The sequence below is a fragment of the Oxyura jamaicensis genome, unplaced genomic scaffold (assembly GCF_011077185.1).
Source record: "Oxyura jamaicensis isolate SHBP4307 breed ruddy duck unplaced genomic scaffold, BPBGC_Ojam_1.0 oxyUn_random_OJ72840, whole genome shotgun sequence".
NCBI lineage: Eukaryota > Metazoa > Chordata > Aves > Anseriformes > Anatidae > Oxyura > Oxyura jamaicensis.
Window position 1 is genome coordinate 39,530 of NW_023311276.1, and position 20,404 is coordinate 59,933.

The window sequence follows — 20,404 nt, forward strand, 5'->3', positions numbered from 1 at the left end:
AATTGTTCTCGTCTTCACTGAAAAATACTTGGCTTCTCCCTTCTTTCCACCTAAAGTCACTGCTCCATAAAAATTAGAAACTAAGAAAAAAAAAAAAAAAAAAAGCACTAGAGAAAAGGGTAATAGTGGAAAAAAAAAATAGTCATGTTGCCAGTTCTGGTTAGGAAACACATCTTACACTGCAACACTAGGGCATAAGTCTCCTATTCCACATGTTACTTTGGATCCACCCATCTTGAAGTGTAGCTTTTGAACTGCACATTTATGCTGCTCATTATTGGAAAATGCCTCGTACAATAAAAGAATGTCAGGGATTGCTGGTTTTCAGTTAGGTACCGTTTGAAAATACAGAATTTAGAATCAAAAAAACAGCACCTCCAGAAACACGTGGGCTTGGCTTGCATAATTAGAGGAGCAACATAATTACGGAATAAACCATGTGATGATTTTTGAGAGCTGTAACAGAAAAAAATAGAGTGAAATTGAAGGCTAAAGCTAATCCTCCTCAGCGAGAGAAAGGTGCTAAATGACCTGTTTGACTTTTCACTTACCATTTGAAGTTTGCTCTTCAGAATTTAGAGTTCCCCATCTTAGTGCTGAATGTCCAGGAAGCTTGGCACTCTCCTTTTCAGCATCAGATTTAGTCATATCAAAATCTCCCCCACTTCTCTCACTGTCTATCCCAGGAAATGCTATTTCATTGCTATTTGTCTGTTGTTCTTGAAGAACATTTTCACTTTCTTCCAGAAACTAACTTTGCGTGGACTCAGCTTCAGCTTGATATATGTCAGAAACATGTTTTTCCAGAAACTTTTCTTCACTTTTCTTGTTCTGTTCATCTTCTTGTTCTTTATGCTCTTTATCAAATTGAAAACTCCTTCTCTTTGCTGCAGTACCTTAAGATTTGTTCCTTCTGCGCTTTCTTTCTGACACACCTACAAAGAGACAGCATAAAAAGTAATCCAAAACATTCCCAAAATAATTCTTTCTTCAAAATCCATTATCTTCCTCTTACTTGACTGACAAGGAAAACAAAGGAACTGAGGTACTATTGTCTATATCCCTACATATGTTGAGAAAAGAGTTGAAAGTTAATGGAGTCAGTTTGCTATTAGATTAAAAAACAAATCCAACCAAACAAACAAAGAAATATAATTTCATTCACAGAACAAGCACCTTCAAGATTTTACATGCAGAGGATTCTTCGTATGCTTCCTGATTCAGTTCACCTTTTGTGAAAAAAAACAATCTTTGTGGTTTTACCCAACAGAAAAGCCCAACATTCATAGTATTCACAAAGTATTGCAAAAGGATATGTGTGAAGTCTGTGGCAAAATTCCCACCTGCTAGCTGGACATCCCTCCTTCAACTGGAAATCACGGTATGAGCTAGCAAAGATTTCAGCATTTGGGGGAAGGGGGGGTGGAGTGGGGGAAAAACACCATTTTGCATAATTAAAAACTAGTTGAGTATTCAGAAACTGCCATACACAACATTTTTTACCTCAAGAATTAGCAGTGTAGGGGCTATTAAATGTCAGCTGGTCATCAAAGCCAGTTTTTTATACTGTAAACCAACTTCCTTTGATCTCTGGGCTTTGTAAATTCCCTGAAACCTCTGTTAGTGGCAAGTCTCTGAGTAACATCCCTCAAGAAAATCCTAATTTCACACAAGGTATTCTCCTCTTCCTCCTCCAGCACTCCTACTTCTTCCTCTGTCAGCTCTTGAGGCTCAGGTGGTGATGCTACAGGCAGGACTTCCAATGTCCGGTGAACTTCAATTAATCAGGAAAAATCAGCCAATTCACAGTACTCAGATACAAGCATATGAAAAATTACTGACAGAAAATGACCAGCAAAGCAAATACCAAATAGCTAGCAACTTACAGTTAGGAAAGCTTTAGATGTACTTCTTATATCCTCACCTGCATTCTTTACAGGAGGCTTAGCAGTTTGATTTAGAATTAGGTCCTCCAAAAATGTTGCTCTATCTTCCTTACCAGGCAACTCGATATTGCAAACTTCTCCAAATTCCCTAAGAAATAATTTTTGGATCTAACGCAGAAGGAGAAAAGACATTTCAGATCTAAGACAACAAAAAATCATATTCTTTTCCAAAAAGATGAGTATCTCTTAAAATTAATAATAGCCTGAAGAAGACAAATTGAAGTTATCTTCTTGCCCTTAAAAGGCTGGATTTTCACAGCTTGGCATGAGAAGTTCAAATATCACCTCTAAGAAACACCTAAAGAATTACATCTCAGTAAAGGTATTGTATGACACGCTGATAAAGTAATGGCATTCACCACATCCAAGATCACTTACTTTGTCTTTACTTGTCTTGCTGTCCTTTAGTTAGAACTTTCATGGCTATAGAGGGAAGAGAAAGGCTTCAGTAGACAAGCGAGGGCTTTTTGCTGAGTTTTTATTTCTGTACCAAAAGAAGGTGTCTGGAATAGCTAGTACTTCTCAGGTTTCCTCCATTTTTCAGTTTCTAGTATCAAAAGGTAGGTAAGGAAATTAAACACTTACTTTAGAAGGAATTTAGAACCAGCACAAAAACTTCTGTGGAAACTTAAGCACTTTCAAAGCAGTTGACAATAAACACATCTAGGTAAGACCCATTCTCTCCCCCAGTAACTGAGACAAAATAATCAAAATGAGAACAGTGTTCCTCTTTTGAACACCTTCTTTTAATGTAAACTCTCACAAGTCAACCAACTTACGCATGTACTTTTACTGCAGTTTGTTTAGGAATACAACTACAAATTGAGTTCAAAGTTACTTAAGCAGAAATTGGAACTCAGCTTTCCAGCTTGGAAAACTTTGGCCTAGATGAAGAAAGAAGCTGAATTTTTTGTTAAAGCATTTCTCTACTAAATTGCGTTATTAGAAGTTTACTGGTAGAGCATGAAATGGCAGACTGTCAGAAGAACTCTCTTCAGTCTTTTTGTCCTTTATCTTATTTGTCCATATCTTTTTTTTTATCTTTTTTTTTTTTTTAAATCTTTTTTGTCCATATCTTTTTGTCCTTTACATTTCAAGCCCTGCATATTCTTGACTAAGCCACTTTGTAGCCACCGGAATTATTGTCTTAAGGAAATTTACTATTTGCATGTGTGAGAATGGGGTCAAAGGCGCTTGCTTGACTCAGAAAAAAACTTAAGCAAATGCTTTCACAGTATTCTTTATCTCTAAGAAAATTTTAAGAGATTTGTTAGGGTGCCTGAGTAATAGCTGAGTATGCATTTAAGAAAGCACAGCATTTTGATGCTGAAATCACTCCTAAATTAACAAGAAACTGAAGAAATAGTGAGACAAGTATTGGCAGAAATACCTCTTGTGGAAGATCTGCATGACACACATCAGATGTTGCAAGCAGCAAAACACGAGAAAATGCTGGAATGTTCTGTAGTAGAGTTAGAGAAGTAAGTTTCAAGGCAAGTCCAACGTTGTCCCACCACAAATGGATATCTGGGACATAAATTATATTTGGTGCTGTCTTCTGAGCAGTTCAGATCAGCTAGTGAAAAGGAAAGCTTGGATAAGAAAACTAAAACATGTAGAATAGCCTGTTAAGACATAACTACCCAGTTGTGTAACGGGTCTGTCCTTACTTCTATGGCTCTCTAATGTTTTTACTAAAGGTAAAAATATTTTAAAATAGTGATGCCAAACTACAAAATGGATTTCCTGTCTAAAAGTAAAAACATCAGATCTGTTTATTTTTTCAAGTTGAAACCACATCAGTGTGCAAATGAAGCTTTTTGTGAATTTTCATGCTTTGATCGCACATCCTGCAACAGCACAAGTTGTATATGTACATGTAAAAACAAAACAAACAGAAGCCCTAAACCTTGGTTGCCCTACAAATGTAATAAAAATAAGGCTACAAAAAGTACACAACGTGCAGTCTGGTACAGAGCCATCTACTGGGAGCACAGAGTTAGTCCTATGAGGCTATGAAAACTACTTTCTGGATCCCACTGAGATGAGCAGCATTGCTTTTCACAAAGAGAGATCTCTTAGCAGCACCTCCCAGCTTCCTGAGCTGCTAGCAACATCCTCACTGTAAAATTTGGTATGGAAAATGAGGACATGTACAAAATCCATATTGTTTATAGTTTTATCTGAAAAGTTTTATGTGAAAAGTGGATTTTCAGACAGAAGCAAACATAACAGCACATAAAAATGAGGCCACCTTCATTACCAATGAATTTTGTTTACCTTACTTGCAACTCAATTGATCCTTTACATACGGTCAATGAATCCTATGAGAATAAAAAGAAAAAAGATACCTCTCCACATATTTCTTCTGTAAGTGCAAGGCTTTGGTAGCAGGAGGCCATATGGGTGGCTTCTGTAAGAAGAATCTAGAAGCTGCCCATTGTTAGGTAAGGGCCCACTGCCCACTGCTGACAGAGCTGAGACAATAAGTGATGTTGTTTGCGCCTCTGTGAGAGGATATTTAAGGCAGGGAAATAAAAATAAAAATAAAAATAAAAAAAAAAAAAAAAAAAACCTGCCACACAGCAGCTGGGGAGAGTGAGAGGAGTGAGGAACAGCCTTGGAGGTGCCAAGGTCAGTGAAGAAAGAGGGGGAGAGGTGCTCCAGGCACTGGAGCAGAAGTCCCCTGCAGCCTGTGGTGAGGACCATGGTGAAGCAGAATGTCCCCCTGCAGCCCATGGAGTACCACGGTGGAGCAGGGTTCCACGCTGCAGCCCATGGAGGACACCACGGTGGAGCAGGTTGACCTGCACCGACGGAGACTGCGGCCTGTGGAAGGCCCCTGCCGGAACAGATTCCGGGCCAGACCTGTAGCCTGTGGAGAGGAGACCACGTAGGAGCAGTGACCTGGCAGGAGCTGCTGCCCGTGGGGGATCCAGGTTGGAGCAGTTTGCTCCTGAGGGCTGGACCCCATGGTATGGACCCATATCTGGAGCAATTCTTGAAGAGCTGCTGCCTGTGGGAAGCCCACACTGGATCAGCAAGGACTGCATTCAATGGGAGGGACCCCACAGCACAGGGGATGAGAGTGACCGAGGAGCGGCGGCGAAGAAGCACTATAGACTGACCATAACCCCCATTCCCCCATTCCCCTGCACTGCTCAGGGTGAGGAGGTAGAAGAGGGTGCATGGGGCAAAGGTGCTTTTGGTTTCTCTCCTTTGTTTCTCACTTCTAGCTTGTTAGTAATAAGTAATAAATCTTACTATCTCCCTACTCTGCGTCTGTTTTGCCTATCACGATAATTCTTTAGTGATCTCCCCGTCCTTATCTCAACCCCTGAGCCCTTTGTGTCATATTTTCTCCCCCTCCTCAAAGAGGAAGGGGAGGTGAGAGAGCAGCCGCGGTAGAACTCAGCTGTCCACCTGAGTAAAACCACCACAGGTTCCCAGAACAATGGGAAGAACACATCATATCAATACCACAGTGAAATACACAGCCCAAAGGGGAGTGAAAGGGCATTTGTAACTATCACAACAGAAGATTAACATTCATCAAGAGATAGAGAAGATACAACATGTTTTAGAAATAGGGAAGAAAGATGGAGAGTATCACCAATAGGAACCTCTCCTTTGATGGTTGGATGGTCACCACCAACAAGTGGAGCTTTGAAATGAATATCACATTCAGCTGTAGTCTTGTTACCTCTGACTTTACTGTTTTTATTGCTTATAGTTGTTCAGCATATCAAAGTTAGGCAGATGATGAAACAAATTATGTCAATCTAACATGCAAAACATCTGCATTCAACTAATTCTGCACTTAAAATGGGATATATATTAGACATTAATTGTAATGCTTAATTGTAATGCTTAAACTAAGTGACGTGTCAAATAGCTGTACACTTACAACTGGACTGCAATACTCAGCATACTTAAAACATGTTGTCCCTCAGGGGCCTGTATTAGGACTGGTCTTATTTAACATCTTTGTTTGCAGCATTGGCAGTGGGATAGAGAGAATTCTCAGCAATGTGAGGTTGAGAAGTTGTGACAAACATCTGTGTGTGTATCAGCACGCTGAGCGGGAGGGATGCTATCGAGAAGGACCTGGACAGGCATGACATATGGGCCCATGTGAACCACATGAAGCTCAGCAAGGTCCTGCAGCTGGGACCAGCTGGATTGACTCTTCATCAGGGAGTATAGGTCCAGGACAATGGACAATGGTTTTAAACTGACTAACTAACTAACTAAATAAATAAATAAAAATAAAAGTAGTTTTGTATTAAACTAAAGAATACTAAACTAAATAATAATACTAAACTAAAGAATAAATTCTTTGTAAAGAGTGCTGAGGCAGAGGATCAGGTTGCCCAGAAAAGCTGTGGATGCCCTGTCCCTGGAAGTTTTCCAGCACAGGACAAAATCCCAGCTAGATGGGATTTTGGGCAACTGGATCTAATGAAAATTGTCCTTGTCCATGGCAGAAGTTTGGACTAGTTGATCTTTAGAGGTCCCTTGCAACCCAAACCATTCTATGATTTCCACCACGGGCCACTCAGCCGCTTAGCCCAGGTTTATGATTGAGTTGTGCTTCAAAGCCATCTCCATCCACCCACTGCAGTGCTCAATGCCTGTGTCAGGGAATCAGCCAGCCCTGCCAAGCCTCTGTCCTGTTAAAACAGATTTAAATTAAAAGACAGTAGGTTTAGATTAGATATAAGGAGGAAATCTTTTACTATGCTAATGGTGAGGCACTGGAACAGGCTGCCCAGAGAAGTTGTGGATGCCCCATGCCTGGAAGTGTTCCAGACCAGGTTGGATGGGGCTTTAGTCCAATAGGAGATGTTCTGCCCACAGCAGGGGGGCTGGAATTAGATGATCTTTAAGGTCCCTTCCAACCCAAACTATTCTATGATTCTGGGCTATGTTTAGGGTCTGTAGTGCTCATGCATAAAGATTGCAACAAAGTGGGTGCTGAGATTGAACTCTGTGGTGCAGAAGAGCACCCGTGGACAAAGGATGATGACACAGCAGCTTTGCAGTGGTGGCATCCATGTTGATTTTGCAAGGGAGACCTTCTGCCCCGTTGAAAAAAGACTTACTGTTACCAGGACACATGTCTTGCCTAGAGATGTCTGTCAGAGGTGTTGCAAAGTCAACTTCCAACCATGTCCGTGAGCATTCAATACATTGGTGTCGGTCTGGGCCTTTTACTGCAGCATAATCTGCATTGGTCATGGCACAAGAAAGACAGTTCTTTCACCAGTGATACACAGCCTTCCTCAGGTTAAGGCCAAATTTCAGTGCCCTTCACAATGCTTAGAGCGTTTTCTGTATACCACGCCTGAACTGGATTTGACCTCCTTGCTTATTCTTAGTCACAATGCTTTTTGCTTTCTGCCTCAATAGTACAATATACATGATGTTCCTTTACTCTGAAGTTTGACCTGGGTGAAATTAATCATTAATTAAATTATTCACTTTAGTTACCCTGGCTGGAAGGAGACAATTTCCCAAACTAGCCAAGCTCATGGGTACCACCACAGTCACTTGAAGTGACATGCTTCTGATTCTTTCGGACTGAGTTTGCCACAGATGTTTCATGGATGGTCATGTGTCCGCTAACAATCAGGAAGGGTTTCTCAAATGACCATTTCAACTTCATGTCAGTCCCAAGAAAGCCCCGTTTTGTCTTTGAAGGGGTTTGACATGCTGGGCACAGATGCAGTTACAAGGATAAAGACCACTGCTGGCAGTGGTATTGTGTTTCAAAGGCTGGGCTACATTCATCTGGAAATGATGCTTGAAGATGATAAAACCTCCTGTGGTGAGGTGCCACTACTGCAGGGTGTGAAATGTGTTTATTTGATTCGTGTCAGTATGGAACAATGCTAGGGCCGCATGATGAAATATAAGCTCGTATTTAAGAAAAACAGAGTGATTAGTGTACATAGTTCTTGTATCATGCAAAGGAACGATCCAGCAATTTGTGTAAATAGAGGGTTTGAAGGGCAAACATTGAGACTCTAGTCTGGGAGATAAGAGGACCAAGGAGTTTTTTTAGGAAACTGCAGACTTTTGCATGGGACGCTGCGCAAGCCTCTGATAACCAGCAAAGAGATCCACCAAATAAGGAGAAAGGGGGAGTTGAAGGACGACCGAAGGACAAAGCCTGGGAGGAAGACTACGAGCCTTCAGCACAAGAGACCCCCAGAAAGACCACCAGAGACTGCTACGCATGCGTCCAGAGAGGGTTTGGATTCCAGGAACTAATTGTAATAACCCCGCCTTTTCTAGGAATAGTGATGAATATGTATTAGTCTAGGAGCATAAAAATCAGACACCTGATGTAACAGGTGTGCGTCCTGGTAGAGCAGAGACTCCCGGTGCACCCAGCGCTGTTTGCTTGCCTCTATTCGCTTAATAAATCACAAAAATCCTATTTGGGACTTAATCATTTATCACAAGGGGGAGAGGGGTAGGAGTGTAAAAAACATAGGACCTCCAGACACAGTGGTGTGTGCAGAGCAGTAAGTGTGTTACGGGCATTAAGAAGGCCTGAAAGAGCATAGGGTAGCCTTGCTGAAGTTGAGGACCTTGAGGTTTGATGTGAGGATAGCAGGGGAAAGAGGATGTGGAGTTCAGTTCCGGGATAGAGGGATAGAGGGATTCTGTCTTCTGGCAAAGTCAGAAGCAGGTTTGGGCCCAGGACATCCCAGATGACTGAGGATTATTAACAGGACTTAAAAGAAGCTAGAAGAATTTGCAGGGATCTCCCAGGCTTTGGCAAAACCCCAGGCAACCACAGATTTGAGTTAGAAAGAACAGATGGGTGTCATAGAAACATTGAATGGCTCAGGTTGGAAGTGACCTTAAAAATCATGTAGTTCTGACTCCCTGCCATGGGCAGGGATGCCACCCACTAGATCAGGTTGCCCAGGGACTCTAACCTGGTCTTGAACACCTCCAGGGATAGGTATAGTGGGTTTACATGGCAAGGTTTTGGTACTGGGGGGCTGCAGGGTTGGCTTCTGTGAGAAGAAACCAGAAGCTGCCCCATGTTTCAGCCAGCTCCAAAGGGACCTGCTCCTGAGACCCAAGCTAATAAACAATGTTGTTTGAGCCTCTGTGAGAGCAGTTTTAATAAAAGGGAAAAGAAAAACAAACAAACAAAAATACCGTTCAACATCAGCTAGGAGAGAGAGGAGTAAGAGCCTTTCAGACACCAATGTCAGTGCAGAAGGAGGGCAGGAGGTGTTCCAGGCACAGATCAGAAGTTCCCCTGCAGCCTGTGGAGAGGCCCCTGGTTGAGCAGGCTGTCCCCCTGCAGCCCATGGAGGAGCCCCTGGTGGAGCAGGTGGATGTGGCCTGGAGGAGGCTGTGGCCCATGGAGAGCCCCCCCAGGAGCAGGCCCCGGGCTGCAGCTGCTGCCCGTGGAGAGGAGCCCATGCAGGAGCAGGAGGTCTGGGGGCAGCTGCCACCTGTGGGGGATCCGTGCTTCCTAGGAACAGGCAATAAATTTTACTGATTTCCCTATGCTGAGTCTGTTTTTTTTTTTTTTCCATGATGATAATAGTAGACTAATCTCCCGATCCTTATCTCAACCTTTGAGCTGTTTTGATCATATTTTCTTCCCATTTATCTTTGAGGAGGGGGAGTGAGATAGCAGTTGTGGTGGAGCTCAGCTGCTCACCTGAGTAAAACAACTGCATTAAGCAGAAGAAGAAGGGCAAATTCTTGATTTTGAAACACATCAAGGCATCATTTTCCTTAAGACATCCTTGAGCTCCTGGTTCCTCATGCTGTAGATGAGTGGGTTCACTGCTGGAGGTACCACTGAGTACAGAAATGAAATCACCAGGTCAAGAGATGGGAAAGAGATTGAGGAGGGTTTCAGGCGGGCAAACATGATGGTGCTGACAAGCAGGGACACCACATCTAGGTGGGGGAGGTACATTGAAAAGGCTTTGTGCTGGCCCTGCTCAGAGGGGATCCTCAACACCACTCTGAAGATCTGCACATAGGATACCACAATGAAAACAAAACATCCAGTGGTTAAACAGGCAGTAAACATGAGAAGCTGACCTTCCCTGATGTGGACAGCTGAGCAGGAGAGTTTGAGGATCTGGGGGATTTCACAGAAGAACTGGTCCACAGCATTGCCTTGGCAGAGGGGCAGGGAAAATATATTGGCCGTGTGCAGGACAGCATTGAGAAAGCCACTGTCCCAGGCAGCTGCTGCCATCTGGGCACAAGCTCTGCTGCCCGGGAGGCTCCCGTAGTGCAAGGGCTCACAAATGGTAATGTAGCGGTCGTAGGCCATGACAGTGAGGAGGGAATATTCTGCTCCAAGCAAGAAAATTAAAAAGAGGACTTGGACAGCACATCCTTGATAAGAGATGGCCCTGTTGTCCCAGAGGGAATTGGTCATGGCTTTGGGCAGAGTGGTGGAGATGTATCCCAGGTCAAGGAGGGCGAGGTTGAGGAGGAAGAAGTACATGGGGGTGTGGAGGCAGTGGTCGCAGGCTACGGCTGTGAGGATGAGGCTGTTGCCCAGGAGGGCAGCCAGGTAGATGCCCAGGAAGAGCGCAAAGTGCAGGAGCTGAAGCTCCTGCATGTCTGCAAGTGTCAGCAGGAGGAACTCAGTGATTGAGCTTCTGTTGGGCATCTGCCATTTCTGGTCATGAGGTCCTGTACAAGGAAGAGAAAGGCAGTGATAATGTAGCACAGACATATCATCTATCCATTTTCTCACTTAAAATCACCAAAAGATTGCCCATTTCCAGGCAGATATTTTGAAGGTCTCTTCCATTGATTCTGCCTGAGAGTGTCTGTGGGAGCAGGGGACTCATCTGTGGGTGATGGAAGAATCAGTCCTGCACTACAGCCAGAGGTAGTAGCATGGTAGTAATATGGTAGTAACATGGTAGGAATATGCGATAGTCTCTGATTCACTTTACTGCTGATATCAAAGGGATTTCCCCAGTTTTGCTCGTAGTTCACCCAGCCATAGAGCAGAGGTGTGGAGATTTACTTATTTAATTATCTGTTTTGTATTTTTGGTTCTAGCTGCCCCACCACACCTGAGGAATGTTTCTAAGGCATAAATCCTGGGCATTCTGCCGCACTCCAAGTAAAACCTTGTGGATCCTCAGAGGCAAAGAGACTGTCCCTTTAGTGCAGTGTCCCTCAGAGACGATGGCCAGTCTGTACATAAGGCTAATTTCAGCTGCCTTGTGCTGACATCTCTTTGAGCAGCAGCAGCACAGCCAGGTGGAGAAGCCAGGAGGAATGCCAGCATGCTGCTGGGGAGGCAAGGCCAGGGAGGGACAGACGGACACTCAGCAGACCCTCCTCTGCTGCAGCTCTGCTTGCAGAGGAGGCAGCTCCTGCTGGGGACAAAGGGGGCTTGAGGGCAGAGGCTGTGCTGGTGGGAGAGGAGAGCAGGGGGTGTCCCAGGGAAGGTGCCAGCCCTGCAGGGGATTGCAGGGAGGTGCCTGAGCCCTCCATCACACAGCATTTCTGGCAGCAGCTCCCTCTCACTGCCTGCACTGGCCTTATCTCTACTGCCTTTGTATGTCCCTGCTGGAAGCAGGATCTCTGTCACCGTGTACCTTCCATGTCCACGCTCATAGACCCAATCCCACAAGCTGTGTGCTTCCTGAGTGTAATATACAATAAATGTTTGTTCATTGTCTTTATTCTGTTCGAAGAGTGGGGGTAGTGAAGGTTCCTGGGTGATAAGAAACTGTGAAGCGCCTGGCTGGACATTATGAAGTTCCTTACTTAATGTAACAAAAGAGTACATAAAGGATTCGCTTTAAAACCGCAAAGGGGGGGCCCCCCTCCCCCCCCCCCCCCCTTCCCCCCCTTCTTTCATCTTCTGCTTAATGTCACTGTTGCAAGGCTCATGTAACCACTTCTTGATAAGTTGTTAACTAGTTTGGCAGCATCCTGCCTTCCTGCTTCATGCTGGGCCAACATGACCAGATAAGGGAAAAGAAGTTGAGTCACAATGCAGAGGAAGACTACGGCCTTCATCTTCACGACCACCAAAGGGACCGAGACGACCCCCTGGCAACAGCATGCGCAGCCGCAGAACATACCAGGATGTGTCACGTATACCGGAACTACCAGGCGATAAAAGGAAGATTCTGGGGGAGGGTGGGTGCGCGCTGTTGGTAGAGCCTGAGACTCCCCAGCCGCCCAGCGCTGTTTTGCTTGTTGGCTGCTTACTTAATAAAATCATTTGCATTATTGGACACGACCCTCTCTGTCAATTAATTGAGAGCAAATTTATAACAGAGAGGACCTACAGGAAAGCTGGGGAGGCAGTCTTTGTCTGGGAATGTAGTGATAGGACAAGGAGTAATGACTAAACTAAAAGAGAGTAGGTTTAAATTAGATATATGGAAGAAATTCTTTACTCTGAGGATGGTGAGGCACTGGAACAGGTTCCCTGGAAAAGCTGTGAATGCCCCATCCCGGGAAGTGTTCAAGGACAGGTTGAGCAACCAGGTCTAGTAGGAGGTGTCCCTGCCCACGACAGGGTGGTTGGAATAAGACGATCTTTAAGGTCTCTTCCAACCCAAACCATTCTATGATTCTATGATCCCATGTTTCTATGATTATCTATGACACTGCTACCATTGTCCGTGTGGAGCCCATAAAGGCTCTCCTCAGAGATTTTAACCAGGCCCTTTCCCAAACCAACATCATCTTCCCGGTCAGTCCTCAGGTTGCTTAGTGGTGGTGTGGGAAGGGTGAGAGAGGTGCTGGTGGAGCTGAAGATGTCACCATAACATGTACCTCAAAGACCTTGGAAAGGCCAGATAAAGGAGAGACGTTGTTCTGGATTTTGAAAAGGCAGGCATGAAAGGAATCTTCTACAAGAAGGGTAAACAGAAGGATGATTAAGGCTAACTAAGGATTGATTAAAATGTCAGGCTTAAACCTAGCCCTCTTACCAAACCTAAACTAAAAGCCTCAAAATTTGTCCTTATCCCAAATTTTAAGCAGGCACCTTGAGTAGAACACCAATCCCTCCCTTGAAGCCCTTGCCATTCCCTTAACCCTGGAGGGTGACCCCTAATTCCTAAACATTAACCTGAACACCTTATCCCCAAAGCCCTCCAACATGCACACAGCACACCTCATCTTAAACCCCACTTCTACCCCTAACTTCAGGTGTTTGTCCCCTTGGGGCAGGGCAGGGACTGAGGTCCTGGAGCAATCACATGGCATTGGAAGAGGCATGTGAGCTGATAGTTACGTGATCAGATCAAAGGCCACAAGGAGGAGCTGGCTGGGAATGCTGTGATGAGGTCAGGTGTGCCTCAGGATTTGCTGGGCCTGCAGGCTGCACATGGCTGTGAAGGAAGCTGGGAGGTCATTTCTGTCTCTGGAGCTGACAGAGCAGCAGGAGGATTGTGGCACAGATAGGGACCATAAAGGGCAGAAGCATGCACATAGCATTGAAGATGATGGCAAGTCACCTTCTGTTCTTGTCAGGTGACAGACCACAGGAAGGCTGATGGGATGGGGAGTCATGCTTGCGGTATATTTTGTGAGACCATAGAATCATAGAATGGCTCCTGTTGGAAGGGACCTTAAAGATCACCTAGTTCCAAGAACAGCCCCAGCTCTCTCAGCCTTTCTTCATAGGAGAGATGCTTTAGCCCCTTCATGGCCCTCCTCTGGACCCGCTGTAACAGATCCACACCCTTCCTGTGCTGGGGACCCCAGACCTGGATGCAGTACTCCAAGTGGGACATCACAGAGGGTACAGAGTGGGACAGTCACAACCCTTGTTCTGCTGGCCACTCTTCTGTTGATGCAGCCCGGGACAGTGTTTGTGTTCTGGGCTACAAAGAAGCATTGCTGGCTCATGTTGAGCTTTTTGTCCATCAGAATCCCCAAGTCCATCTCTGCAGAGCTGCTCTCAGTGAATTCTTCTCCCAGCCTAACGTCATGTCTAGTTTCATCAGGTGTTCCCAAAACTGCTCTTCAATCACAGCAGGTGGGACTTTGCGCCCCAGCCTCCATCTCTGGGTTCAGGGAAATGGAAGACTTGAGAAGCCAGATTGGCACTGAAGATTGAAGCAAAGACGTTGTTGAGTCCCTTAGCCTTCTCCAAGTCTGTCATTACCAGTTCACGCTTCTCAACCCTTAAGAGGGGATACACTCTCCTTGGCCTTTCTTTTCTGACCAATGTATCTACAGAATCTCTTCCTGTTAGTCCTTGCCTTCCTTGCCAAGTTCAGTTCCATCTGTGCCTTGCCTTTCCTTATCCAATCCCTGCACATCCAAAAATGAAGCATGTGTGAGGGCCTCAGAAAAGTAACCCTGGATCCAAAGAAGGCATTTGGTAACAAAACTTATACGTAGGAAGCATGATTTTGAGGAGGTGAAGAGCTGATGAGCACATTGTGCAGAATTTTCCTAAATACCTTTGTGTCCTTTTCCCTCCTGACTACAATGCTGCTTCCTTCTCAGGAATGGAGTAGCCAACAGAGAAAGATACTCTGAGATCATGAATGTCATCAGAAAGCTGTTCCAAATAAAATATGGTGTTGTTAGGAGCAGCCTGGCCAAGAGAGATGTGAGATTTTGGGGTGGGAAGAGGAGCATGGCCTGCAGAAATAAATGATTTCATAGAGGTAAGAGGGTTCATGTAATGCTGATGCTATGGTATCACTGACTTAAAAGAGTCAGGTATGGCCCTTACCTTATTTTAACCAGTAATTTTAATCCTCAAACCTAAATGCTACTCCAACACTCTGACAGGAATCCCCTACTGTAACAATTGAACTCAAACTACCCCTTGAAGCAAAACTCAGGCCATAGCCCCTTTCCTTTACAGTTATTCTATTATTCACCCAAATTCATTCCCTGGACACTAGTATTAAAATGCTCTACTTATCCCTAGACTTCTTGGAAGATCTAAACAAAAACCCCAAACCACAGAGCTTCTCCATACCCTAACACAGAAGAACATCAAAAATTCCCAATAAAACTCTGTTTACTCTCTAACTCATAATGGTGAGCCCTAGTCCCTAGCGGACTAGGAAGAGGTCACCTCTGCTCCAGGATCTCCTGCACCAGCAGGAGGAATGTGACTGTGGCAGTGACTGTGAGGTCACTTCTGTCTCTGCAGTTGATGGGCCAGCAGCAGAAACCTGTCACAGAAAGGGACTGTGAGATCACTTCTGTCTGAACTAGCTGACAGGTCACCCTTGACTTAGACCTGGGATCTGTACTTTTGGGCTGACATCTACCAGTGGCCCTGGTAGGCTAGCAGAAGGCACCTAGTTGACATGCTGACTGGGGGATCCCCTCTGCCTACATACCCAGGAGGACCCAGACAGAATGAAGGCTCCAATATGGGTTGTCGTGTCCCTTCTGCTTGAGTACGAATGGACAGCAGCAGGCACAAGGCTTGGGTGTGTTTAGGCAAGAAGCTGCAAGGCCAGCAGCAGGCCCATGGCTTGGAAGATGCAGGTGTTGTGACTTCTGTCTTGTTGGCTGACAGGCTGCAAGAAGGTTGATGAGTTGGGATGCCTACTTCAGAAGTGGTTTCCACCCTGATGGAGCTTTCTTTGGTGGTAGGAAAGAGCAGGAGAGAAAAAAACTGCCAGAAAGTGCACTTTGGAAGTTTAACAGTGGCCATGAAGAGGAAGAAGTGTCCCTCAGAGGGTTGTGCTGTGGTGCTAAAGGTCATCCAAAGAGTGTATTTGATCAGACCATGGCTTTCTGTTTCAAGGAACAGCTGGTGAGGGTTGACGAGACATCAGTAAAATGATGGAAATGCCAGGATGAGAGCAAGGTGGTGAACAGAGATGGGTGTCTGCAGACTTGAGGAAATAGGACAAAGTGTAAGACAGCATAGGAAAGCCTGCAAAGGAGAAGGCAGAGGGTGCTGGCAAGAATGGCTGGCTCCAACAGCCCTGATGTTTTTGTCCCCTTGGCTAGAGTTTATGAGGAGACAAGATATAAGCCCACAGGGAGGGATCTTGGGGTTGTGGTTGATAGCAAGTTGAATATGAGCCAGCAGTGTGCCCTGGCAGCCAGGAGGGTCAACCATATCCTGGGGTGCATCAAGCATGGCATTGATAGTCGGTCGAGGGAAGTGATTGTCCCGCTCTTCCCTGCATTGGTGTGGCCTCACCTCAAGTACTGTGTGGGCACCACAGTACAAAAAGGACATTAAACTGTTGGAGAGTGTCCAGAGGAGGGCGACGAAGATGGTGAAGGGCCTGGAGAGGAAAACATATGAGGAGCAGCTGAGGTCACTGGGCCTGTTCAGCGTGGAGAAGAGGAGGCTGAGGGGAGACCTCATCATGGTCTACAACTTCCTTGCAAGGGGGAGTGGAGAGGCAGGAGACCTATTTTCCATAAACACCAGTGACAGGACCCACGGGAACAGGGTGAAGCTGAGGCAGCGGAAGTTTAGACTAGACATCAGGAGGAAGTTCTTCACCAAGAGGGTGGTTGCGCACTGGAACAGGCTCCCCAGTGAAGTAGTCATTGCACCAAGCCTGTCTGAATTTAAGAAGAGATTGGACTGTACACTTAGTCGCATGGTCTAAACTTTTGGGTAGAACTGTGCGGTGCGAGGAGTTGGACTTGATGATCCTTATGGGTCCCTTCCAACTCGGGATATTCTATGGTTCTATGATTCTATGACAACATTGTAATGGAGCCTCATTGCTTCCTTGTGACCCTGTGCAGAGGCTGGGAGGTGTCATACCACTGTTCTTCTCATGGCATCACAGTGCCCACCACATCCCACAAATCCCCAGGAAAAGCCCTGAGCCAGACATGGGGTACAAGATCTCCCCTCCAGTAGCTGGTGGCAGGCCTTGGCCCTTCTGCTTCATCAAAGCAAACTAAGACTTTACTCAGCACAGTGCCTTTGCCTGTTTGTAATCATGGCCTCCAATTATCTGCTCTAACAAGTTCCTGGGGAAGCCGTCGTAGTAACAGCCCTCAGTGGGGCCCATTAATACTCTAAGTCACTTCAACTTTTCCTTCTGACTTTATTTTCTTAAGTAATTGCATCATTCTCCTCTCAGTAGCTGAGCTTCATAGCCTCAACACCAAAATACACCATGGAACTCTTTAAAATGAAAAAACTCCTAACATCTCTTGCATAGTTTTGTTCAAGACTTCAAGACTTGTACAGCTAATTGGAGAGCTTTCATGTTGTAGTTAAGAAGGAAGATTCCAAACACCATCTATTAGAAACCTTTTCCCATCTTAAAGATGCGTTTAGTTGAATTTTGGTTTGGAGCATTATTTTCTAATTGAAAATATATACTCAGGGTATATCCTTGGTATATCCTTGAGAGACTTCCATAGGGAGGAAAAGCAGACTTTTGAGGTCTGACACTGCATGGACAGTGTTGCTCCTCACCACCCCAGCCCTGACATTTCTCTCATTGGCCACCTGGCACTTGCTTCTCTTTTCCTTATACCGGACTTCTGCAGCTAGATGTTACAGCCCATTTGCACAAGCTCCTACCTGCTTTCCTAAGAGACCTGGCCATACACAGGTGCAGAAGGGTTTTTCCTATTTCCAACCAAACAACAGGAAAACATGCAGCAATCTTCAGCAAATAAATAAATAAATATTTTAAAAAATGACTGTACAAGAAGTACTTTATACTGATAGATAGGAAATTACAAACAGTAGTGTTGATCCATACCATATGCATTCCATGATAAATGATGAGGTTCTTACTAAGGAAAAAAATTACAGACTGCTGACAGATCGGCAAGCTGGGCTTCTACCTGAAGCAGCAACTGGGTCAGTGAGAGTGGTCTGGATGATCAAAGAGTAAGGGGAAGGCAAACCAGAAGAATGGGAAGTGCCTAAGTCCAGACAGGCAGATGGAAAAGAGACATTCAGCATTGTCTGTTTAATTGAAACTCGTGGACGTACCCGGAAGATGAGGGAGCACACCATGATAGACAAAGCAATGACAGAGCAAGTACAGCTTAACACCAGTATTTCTTCTCCTGCAATGAAAATACATCCTGAAAGTTCAGATTTTTTCATAGTAGAAACTACACTGTGTGACATTTTATGGAAGGGATTGAATCATTTGAAGTGATGACTAGTTGCTTTATTAGTTACGTACTAATGAAATTACTGGGTATTGAGGCAGAGCTTTGGTGTCTGACCATAAGCAATCAGGGTAAACCACCAGAGACCCCACTGGATTTGTAGTACTCCCCTGGATTTGCAGCTGTCAGAAAAGACCTGCAGGAGACCAGGCCTCCTCTCCCCTGCCCCTGCAGCTCTGGGCTCCCTTCACGCAGCCCTGGCTCTGCAGCACCAAGCCCTTCTGAGAGTCCCCCCCCTTCATGCTCCCACAAAGCCTTGATGCTTCTGTTGCCCTTTGCCGGGCACTGCCCAGCCCAGCCCCTGCCCACCTCTCCCCACCTTCCTGCCCTCTCCCCAGCCCAGCCCAGCAGCCCAGGCTGGGCTGGCCCCAGGGCAGTGCCCACCGCAGGCTGCTGCAGAGCTCTAGGAATGGCCACCACAGCCACAGCCCCTCGCAAGGCACCGCAGCTTCTGGGACAAAGGCGTCTCTGGGCCTGTCCAGCAGCCTCTGGGCTGGGGCCAGGCACGGCTCAGGAAATGGAGGTCCATGAAGCTGCAGGAGCCCTGGTCTATTGCCTGGGAGATTCTCAGCACAGAGTGCCTGTGCCCCACAGGGCCAGCCCCGCTCCCCAGGCCAGCACAAGAGGCCTGGCCCAGGCACAGAGCAGCTCCAGATTCCTCTCCAGGATGCCATTTTCCATCAGACCTAGCGCCACTGGGACACTCCCAGGCCAGTGAAAGGCCAATTACTATTTGCTATTTGCTATGTGCAACAAGAAGTCACATCCCAGTCCAGCCATTTGTCCTTTAGTGATCATATGTTACTCTGATCCATCCTGAACCCCAGAAAAACAAGAAGCCTGTCCAGGGAGGATCTCCTTGGGTGTATTTCTGACAACACCTTTGGAAGAGGCATGCACTGGTGTGGCAGAGATGCCACTGCAGAGACATCAGGACAGTCACTAGGGTACATGATATCTGAGGGCTAACCCACGTACAACAGCACAAGAGAGCAATGTGGAGACCAAAAGAGAGCAGCATGGAAAAGGCCATGTCCTGCTGCTGGCCATGGCCATGGCTCCAGGGAAGCAGCAGCCCCGACCCAAAGACAGCAGAGAGGCAGAGCCCAGCGGGCAGTGAGGGGCAGCCCTGAGGGCCACCAGGGCTGCTCCTCCATGTGGCAGCTGGGCTCTTGGCCCTGAGCCCCTCTTGCATGCTGGGGCTGCTTTCCCAGCTCCAGAGGAGATGGGAATGAATGGAAGCAGAGACAAATGAAGTTCTGATGGATTAGTTATAGTCTTTATCCACTCAGGAAGATTGTTCTTTTAGGTATATTAGATGACTGGAAAAAAAAAGAAATTTTCTAAAAAAATAACAGGATGATAAAAATATCTTTATTAAAATCAAAACCAGAAAACTTAAATTATTTCTAAAAACAAATTAACAAAAGATTTTCCTAATAAATTCTGAAATAAACTGGGAACAGAAAGTCATTACTGATTCTGAAGAAGCATGTATCCAAAGATTTTACTTACTGCATGCTTGAGCTCCTGGTTCCTCATGCTGTAGATGAGGGGGTTCACTGCTGGAGGCACCACTGAGTACAGAAATGACACCACCAGGTCCAAAGATGGGGAGGAGATGGAGGGGGGCTTCAGGTAGGTAAACATGGCAGTGCTGGAAAACATGGACACCACAGCCAGGTGAGGGAGGCACATGGAAAAGGCTTTGTGCCGGCCCTGCTCAGAGGGCATCCTCAGCACTGCCCTGAAGATCTGAACATAGGAGAAAACAATGAAAACAAAACAACCAAAGCCCAAAGAAAAACTAAACACAAGTGCCCCAACTTCCCTGAGGTAGGTGTCTGAGCAGGAGAGCTTGAGGATCTGGGGGATTTCACAGAAGAACTGGTCCACAGCATTGCCTTGGCAGAGAGGCAGGGAAAATGTACTGGCTGTGTGCAGGACAGCATCGAGAAAGCCACTGCCCCAGGCAGCTGCTGCCATCTGGGCACAAGCTCTGCTGCCCAGGAGGCTCCCATAGTGCAGGGGCTTGCAGATGGCAACGTAGCGGTCGTAGGACATGACAGTGAGAAGGAAATACTCTGTTCCAACCAAGAAGACAAAAAAGAAGACCTGTGCAGCACATCCTTCATAGAAGACCACCCTGTTGTTCCAGAGGGAATTGGCCATGGCTTTGGGCAGAGTGGTGGAGATGGATCCCAGGTCGAGGAGGGCGAGGTTGAGGAGGAAGAAGTACATGGGGGTGTGGAGGCGGTGGTCGCAGGCTACGGCGGTGATGATGAGGCCGTTGCCCAGGAGGGCAGCCAGGTAGATGCCCAGGAAGA

The 20,404-nt window shown here is 46.0% G+C and overlaps 2 protein-coding genes and 2 long non-coding RNA genes across 4 annotated transcripts; 1 reads left to right on the plus strand and 3 right to left on the minus strand.

The window, feature by feature from the left end:
* Positions 1–1,674: 1,674 nt before the first annotated feature.
* On the minus strand, positions 1,675–3,386 carry LOC118159980. The gene is made up of 3 exons (XR_004747296.1): positions 3,337–3,386; positions 1,925–2,054; positions 1,675–1,774 (listed from the first exon to the last, which is right to left on the minus strand). It is a non-coding gene; the product is annotated as an uncharacterized LOC118159980 (long non-coding RNA).
* On the plus strand, positions 2,481–9,101 carry LOC118159981. Its single transcript, XR_004747297.1, has 3 exons — positions 2,481–2,858; positions 6,225–6,228; positions 9,088–9,101. It is a non-coding gene; the product is annotated as an uncharacterized LOC118159981 (long non-coding RNA).
* Positions 9,102–9,630: 529 nt separating this feature from the next.
* On the minus strand, positions 9,631–10,449 carry LOC118159983 (olfactory receptor 14A16-like). The gene is made up of 2 exons (XM_035314515.1): positions 9,772–10,449; positions 9,631–9,642 (listed from the first exon to the last, which is right to left on the minus strand). Exons 1-2 carry the CDS (start codon positions 10,447–10,449, stop codon positions 9,631–9,633), a joined length of 690 nt encoding a protein of 229 aa, XP_035170406.1.
* Positions 10,450–19,550: 9,101 nt separating this feature from the next.
* On the minus strand, positions 19,551–20,285 carry LOC118159974 (olfactory receptor 14C36-like; the record flags this gene model as incomplete). The annotated part of the gene is made up of 1 exon (XM_035314509.1): positions 19,551–20,285. A coding segment is annotated over one exon (735 nt), but the record flags the coding sequence as incomplete, so codon positions are not given.
* Positions 20,286–20,404: the final 119 nt, after the last annotated feature.